The 7,460-nt window shown below is 54.5% G+C and overlaps 1 protein-coding gene across 1 annotated transcript in view; it reads right to left on the reverse strand.

Moving 5' to 3' along the window:
• Positions 1–2,158: 2,158 nt before the first annotated feature.
• Positions 2,159–7,460, reverse strand: part of GAS2L2 (growth arrest specific 2 like 2) — a 7,432-nt gene continuing 2,130 nt past the window's right edge. Inside the window, exons 3-7 of the mRNA XM_077749869.1 lie at positions 7,160–7,223; positions 6,533–6,640; positions 5,290–5,386; positions 4,238–4,490; positions 2,159–3,701 (exon numbers count right to left, since the gene is read on the reverse strand). Of these exons, the coding sequence (XP_077605995.1) occupies positions 2,159–3,701; positions 4,238–4,490; positions 5,290–5,386; positions 6,533–6,640; positions 7,160–7,223 (2,065 nt within the window). The remainder of the gene's footprint in view (positions 3,702–4,237; positions 4,491–5,289; positions 5,387–6,532; positions 6,641–7,159; positions 7,224–7,460) is intronic.

A 7,460-nucleotide genomic window follows, 5' to 3' on the forward strand; every position in this document is an offset into this window, starting at 1 on the left:
AGGGGCAGAGCCAGGAAAAGAATTATGGGGACCTGTGTGCTTGGGGGAGATATGCCCATATCCCCACCCCTAGATGGAGGCCCTCAGGATCTGATACCCCCTTGTCCCAGCACCAGTTGGCCCTATGCCCTCACTCACTCCACCCCATTTTCTCCGGCCGCCTGGCTGGTTTCTACCTCTCGTCACTGGAGCTGATCACTGTCAGTTTTGTACCGATTTAGAAATAACAAAATCCATGAAGATACTAGGAGCGGCCTGAGGGATTACTGGGGTACTTGGAGGATGGGAGCAATGGTGCATGTCCCCTGCCCCACACTGAGTTCTCTTTGAGGCTGAGCCCTGAGCCCTGGTGTGGTGAAATATAGGAAGGTCCCTTGTTAGAAGAGTGGCAGATAGAACAACCCAGCCTCGATGTAGCCAAGCTGCAGTGTGTAGACCAGAAAAATCAGGTAGCCCAGAGTGGTGATGGAGTGGAGTCTGGGGGAGGGGCCATGGATGGGGAATTTATCCAGATCTAGTGTGAGAGGGAATCTGATTCTCCCTTCGACTTCCCCAGCTGATTCTCCCTCCACCCATGGGGTGTATCTGCAGCCCTGCAGTGACTGCCCTGACCTTGGGCAGTCCCATATTCCTGGGTTCTAGTCCCTGCTGTGCTGCATGATTTTGGGCAAGTGACCTGCTCTCTCTGAGCCTCCCTCTGAAACAGAGGAGGTGGCTCCCCTTCCCCACACCTTGGGAGTGGCTGGGAGGGTAAGGAAGAGGGCCTGCTCCCTTTTATCCCCTGCATCCCTGCTCCTTGGTTCACCAGGGGGCTGGGGTGAGGGATGGCAGCATCTCACCTGCCCCATCACTGTCACCCCTAGCTGTGGCATCTGAGGTGGGCGTGGGGGACCCAGGCCTCTGGCTACCCCTTGTGGGAGCCATTGGAATGTATTGCCTGGCCAACCCCCCTCACCCCCTCCACTGCACCCCAGGTATTTGATTTTGATTCCCTGCACTCCCATTCTGAGTCTCTGTTCCACCCCCACTCCTCTACCCACCCCACCCAGGGTTTCCCACCACAGGGTCTGGAAGTGTGTGTGTGTGTGTGTGTGTGTGTGTGCGCGCGCGCGAGCGTGCGATGCCCACTGCGCTGTGATTGGAAATCAGATTAAAAATCAGGGAGTGTCTTCCCTCGTTTCTGTACAAGGTGTTGGCTCAGTTCCTGCCCTGGGAGGGAAAGGGCTCCCTACAGGGCCTGCCTGCTGAGATCTGCTGTGGAAGGACCATCAGGGTGATGAGGTGGCTCTGAGTCCTAGAGCCTGGGGCAACCAGGAGAACTAAGAGGAAGAGTTTGGGACTCATCTTCTCTCCACCTAGCCCCCTAGCCCTCCGACTAATGAAAACCATCCTGATGGAAAGCAAAATGTCTCACTCACCCTCCGCCCCACTCTCAGGAAAACTTTCATAACTGGACTCAATCCCAGGTCCTGCTGCTGTGTCTTTGTTCCCACTTGTGACCAAGAGTCTGCAGCCCTTTTGTGGCTGTGTATGAGATCAAAACAATCTCAACCATCCCTCTTGACTGAGTGATGGCTTCCCAAACCCGAGAGCAAAGCTTTGAAGTCCTGAAGCGCTCTGTGTGTGTCCCTGTCCATGGTGCTGACACATAAGAGGCTTCCAGGAGAGGCAGGCTGGCTGGCTGGCTAGGTTGGCTGAGCCTCAAGAGAGGAAGCTTCTCTCACCCCCAGCTCCCTGCCCCTCATCCCCTTCCACTTGAAGCTTTACCTTCCTGCACCACCACAATCCTAGAGTGAGGGAGTCAAGAATCTGGGGGCTCAGGAACAGACCCACAAGTGTTTAATAACTTATAAGAGTTGTGGAAATGGTAGGCATGGCCAGAGGCCAGGAGTTTGAGGAGCTGTTCTGGGGGAAGGCAAGAAGATATCTGCTGGTCCTGGTGCCCCTGGAGTTGGAGTGGTGGTCCCTTTGGTCAACAAGCAGACTGAATCTATAATTGTCTTCTGATCCCAACCACATGTTCACTCCCACCAAGGCCCTGGATAGAGGTGAGGGACCTAACTTTCTGTTTGAAATTGGGAGTCCAGCGGCTATATGGCATCCCTTTCACTTCCCTTCTCCCCCAGAACCACAGCTTCAGGTCTGAGTAGGCCCCTCCTCAGACCCAGGACTCCTCTTCAGGTTGCAGTGGGTCTTGATTAATCTTCTGGAGACCCCCACCCACCAAAGCCTGGGGGCTACTCTTGAGTGGAGCAGCTAGTTCTTTCCTCTTCTTTCCTTCTTCCTCCCCTGCTGAGGCACCACCCACTGGATGGGACTCCACTCCCTTGCTGCCCAGCACTGCTCTCACCGGCCTGCCTCTAGGGAGTGCCCTGGTTGAACCTAGGTGGTGGTAGGCCAGTGGCCTCGGGATGCGTGAAGGCTGCTTTTCAGGCCTGTGGTCTCTCCGGGGCCGGATCCTGGACCTCAGCTTCAGCTTATAGATGGATGGAACTCTCTGGGGCTTTCGGAGTGTTCTCTTGCCCTTGCCTGGACATGCCTTGGTTTTATCAGAATTGGGGTCCAAGGGTGAAGGTGTGGGGGCTTCCAGGCTGATAGACACAGTAGGGGCTGAGCAGTCCTGCCCTCCTTGCGCTGGGACCTTCTTCACCCTGGTGACCTGGGCACTCAGGCTTGCCTTTACCTTTGGCCCACTTTCAAGGGCTCCCAGTTTCCCGTTGGGGCTTCCTGGGCCTGTGGTAGCAGCTAGCTTAGGGGAACTTGTAGGGGTTGCCTTCCAGGCTCCCAGGTCCACTTTAAGGAGGGCTGGGGGACCCTGAGCCAGTTCTTGGATGACTTTGTCATAAGGACCCCCAGGTTCAGGCCATCTCCCACATAGGCTGGGGACATAGACTCCACTTCGAGGGACAACCCCAGACCCTGTGCTGGCAACCCCCACCTCTAGTAGCTTCATGTTGGTCAAAAGCTCTTCCTCAAGTGTGTGGTATGTGGCCTGACCTTTGGTCCCACCCAGGGACAGGGAAGGATATTGCCCCTCCCACTCCTGTGGGCCCAAGTCCCAAGGCTCCCCAGGCTTTGCTGTCACCTGGATGTCTGACTTCTGGTCCCCTTGCCCCGCATCCACAAAGAACTCCCCTTGTCTTCCCCCAGCCAGGTTCCTAGTGACAGCCCTTACTGGGATGGGTCCAGTCCCCAATTCTGTCATGGAACCTCCAGTTGCAGAACCTGGAGAGCTACTTCCTGGAGTTGGGGGGCGGGCAGGGGGCAATTGGACAGGGATCTTGGTGGGCCCTTTAACAGGAGATAGAGAGCGGACAGCTGTTGGCTCCCTGAGCTGGGCAGAAGCACCCTCAGCCTCACCCCTGGGTGGTGGCCTCAGGCTGATGGGCTTGGCTGGGCTGGAGGAACGAGGCAGTGGAGATGATCCTCTTTCTGGTGTCCTTTTGGCTGTGGCTTCAGGGGCTCGGAATCTCCGGGGGGTGGTCGCCCTGGCATGAGTTCCCTGGATGTCTGTCCTCTCATGAACCCAAGATGTGGGAGTCCTTCCTCTGGGGTGTTCAGCAAAGTATCTCTCCTCCTTTTCCCCTGAGGAGGTGCCCTGTGGATCTTGGCCCCTACAGGGGGATGAGGATTGGGGGCCAGGTGGGCTGTCCCGAGCTGGCAGCTGCCTCCAAGATGGGGTGGGTGACCTCTCCTGGCACCTGAAAGGGAGAATCATAAGGTTGACAGGATCATCTAGTCCAGTCCCCTGGATCTGGAAAGGGATGAGCTTTTCCCAGCCAGAACATCAAGGGAGCCAGACTTCATGTTGAATGACACAGATGCTCTCTCCCTCTGTGCCTGCCTGAGTCTTCCTTATGATTTATTCTCCCTCACCCCTTGTGTAGCAGATAGAAAGAAGCCTGGTTTGGACTCCAGGTTACTTCAGGTCCCACAACTACAGGTCATCAGTCTTGAGGCAGGGAGTGTCTGAGTATCTATTCTACTGTGAAATGGCAGAAGGACCTTGGGAAATCTGTTCCCTTTATGGGCCTCAGCTTCTTCATCTGTGAAATGGGAGGGCATATGAAAAGGCTAGATGATCCTAGTAGTACCGACTAGGTGCCTTTTTTGTTCTGAACACCTGAGATAGGGACGCTGTCAGGAGACCTGCTTCCCTTATCTTGGAGTGGGGTGGCGCCTGAGAATGTGGACTCCGTAGGGGAAAGAGACCCTGCTCTGTCCCTCTCCCTTGTACCTCAGGAATGATGCTCTCTCTCTGGGGACTCCCGCCTCTGCTCCTCTTTTACTGTGGGCTTTAGGGGAGGAGGAGGTGAAGGGCCTCAGCTTTCGGCCTGAAGAGGTGTATGTCTTCCAGTCCACAGGGGGCAGCGGGCTCTGGGAACGGCTGATAGTCATCGTAGGTTGGGGCAGTGAGGACCCATCCTGCACCCTCACTTCATGCTGCACCGGTGGGGCAGGAGGCTTCTGGAAACTGCCCGTCTTGTGTGCTAGCAACACAGCCCCCCAGAGAGAGAAGAGGAAGAAGGGGTTAAATTCCTACTGATGGGGCCCACTGTTTTCCTCCCCCACCTGTCCTACCTCCCACAACTCCTATTAGAGACAGTGGGGCCTCCAGTACCAGTGCCGGTGCCAGAGCTTCCTTTTAGGGGTTCGGGGGATGAAATCTGGTCAGAGGGCCCAGCTGGGGACCTCTTTAAAGCTGCATTTGTATTGCAAGTTCACATATTTTACTTAGATTCCATGCTTATACAGGGTATCTTGGGGTGCTAATAGAGATTATGGGAGGACTGAAGACCCCTCCAAGTCATACTCGGTGGATTGGAGCCAGACCCAAGCTCTGCCTAGAGGCACCCTGACCAAATGCTGATTTTGTGTGTTTGGCGATATCTTGTGGATAAAATTGGTATTGCAATTGACTGCCCAGCTTCCTTCCCATATCTGAGGTCATCCTACCCAGTATCTTTTCCTTTTTCTTCTTTCTTCTTCTCCTTCTTCTCCTCCTTATTCTCCTTATCATTTCTCCATTATTTCTTCTTCCTTCTTCTTTTTCCCCTTCCTTCCTACCTTCCTTCCTACCTTCCTTTCTTCTTCTTCTTCTTCTTCTTCTTCCTTCTTCCTTCTTCCTTCTTCCTTCTTCCTTCTTCTCCTTCTTCTTCCACCAGTACCTTCTATAGTATCTTCTTTCTCCATCCCTCACATACTTCTTGGCCCTGGAGATAAGACCTACCTCCCACCTCGGCTCCTGGCCTCCCGACCCAGAGCCACAGGGACTCTCAGGGGACTCACAGAGCGAAGTGCACCGGCAGGGGTCATGTTTGTCCAGATAATGGCTGAGTGTGTCCCAGCCACCCCCGACACGCACCATCACGTGGTTCCGGAGGATCTGTAGGGGACAAGGGTGAGATTGAGGATGAGATGGAGGGTGTCCCCTCTTTCTGGAGCAGCCCAAAGTTTTCCAGCATGCACTCCTATCCATGTATACATGCACACACAGGTACTCTGCACATGTGTATTGTTGCAGGGGTGTGTATTTTGCAGCCCACCTCTCTTTCACAGCTAGCATCGGATAACACATATCATCAAGGGTGGTGATCCCTGGTGGTCTAGTGGTTAGGATTTGGTGCTCTCATCAAAGGTGGTGGCCAGACTGACAGAGAGTTGCCCCACAGCTAGAGAAGGGACCTCATGAGCACTGTGCAGCCTGGCCCCATAGCACTCTCCTCTCCCCCTTCACCTGACCATGCCCGTGTCAGAAACGTGGCCCTGGCTTTGCTAGTGTGTGCATCGAGGAATCCCTGGGGATCCTGGTCCCACTCCATTCTGGGGCAAGTCACAGTCTCTCCAGGCTTCCATTTCCTCAGCTGAAAACTGAGGAACACATCCTTTGTCCTTACCTACTTCACAGAGCTATTGGCTCAGGGTCTGGGTCAGGGCCCAGGGAGCTGGCTCTGCCCTCAGGCATGGCCTGTGATCAAGGAAAGGGCTTGCATGCCCACCAGCTGCTGGCCTCTGGGTACGATCTGTTTCTGTTAAGGCATTGCCAGGTATGAGGGTGTGGGTATGGGAGGCAAGTTTCAGACCCGTACTACTGCTCACTCTGCAGAATGTACCAAGCCAGGCACGTGAAGGGTGGACTGTGGGGCCCATGTGGCTGGGCCAAGCACTGAACACAAACTTGGGGTTTTTGGGCCCCTTCTCTGATCAAGAATGTGGATGGAGTGGAGGCAAAGGAAATTCAGGAGTACCCTTCACATTCCACTTCTGCCTGGACACCCGTCTGCACTCAGCTAAGGTGGAGCAGCTGGGGACAGGGTTCTGGCCACCCTAATGGGAGGAGGAGATAGGATTGACAACTCTGCCAACAATCTTCTGGAACTCTGCAAGGGAGAGAAAGAAAGCCCCAAGGCCTGATAAGTTGGAGTGAATGATGACTTCCTGTCCTTATCCTCAGTCCTAGGTAGGTTCCCATGAAAGGAAACCCTATTCTGCTGACCCTGGGGAACACCCCCACCCCTGTCCCCAGATTTACCCGGATGAAGATGAGGGTGTTGGAGTCCCCCACGCGGTACTTTCCCTCAGACACCTTGACCATGGAGAACTGAACTGGGCACCTGCAGTGGCTGATGAGGCTCTGCACCTGTGGGCAGTGACAACGGACTAAGCCCTCCCTCTGCACAGGTGCCCAGGCTTCCTACTCCCCACCCTGGGTCAAGCCCAGTGAAAGGGAGCTGGCCTGTCCCCAGAGCCAGCCTCTAGGCTTCTGCTGAAGTCAGGGCTGGAGGCTGAGAAAAAAGTACAGAAGACTTTCAATGACCCAGTGAGAAGAAGACCTATAGTCCAGTCACTTATAGTCCAGTGCCCTTGTGGGTCAGCTGATAGAGGCAGTAGAGTGTAATGATGAAGAAGGTGGACACTGGAATCTGACAGGCTTAGGCTGGAGTCCTTCCTCCACTACATCATAGGCCTTGGGCAAGTTAAAAAAAAAAACCTCCCTGAGCTCGATTCCTGGGTAATAGAAATAGGCTCATCGCAGTAAGAGCTAGCTCCTATGAAGCGCCCCCTATGTGCTGGACACTGTTCCCAGCACTTCATATGCACTGGCTCATTTACTATTCAGCAGTCACAGAAGGTAGGTACTAGAACACCTACACCCTACAGAATTGAGCACAGAGAGGTTAACCTGCCCCAAGTCACACAGCCGCGGAGCAGTGGAACTAAGACTTGAACCAAGGTGTCAGAGACGGTGCCAGAGACTGGGTTCTTAAAAGCCATTTCGCAGGGCTCAAAGAGAGAGGTCTAGAGCGCGGGATTGTAATAAAAACGTAATAAGCGATTTTGCTGCTACTATAGGCGATAAGGATTGAGGCTTGGAGTGGAACATGAGTTAAAGACGCACTGTGAATTCAGTCAGGGTGCGGCTGGAGCTCGAGAAAGGGGTGGCTCGGATCCCGCAGGCG

The sequence above is a fragment of the Crocuta crocuta genome, unplaced genomic scaffold (genome assembly GCF_008692635.1).
Source record: "Crocuta crocuta isolate KB4526 unplaced genomic scaffold, BGI_CrCroc_1.0 scaffold149, whole genome shotgun sequence".
Taxonomy (NCBI): Eukaryota; Metazoa; Chordata; class Mammalia; order Carnivora; family Hyaenidae; genus Crocuta; species Crocuta crocuta.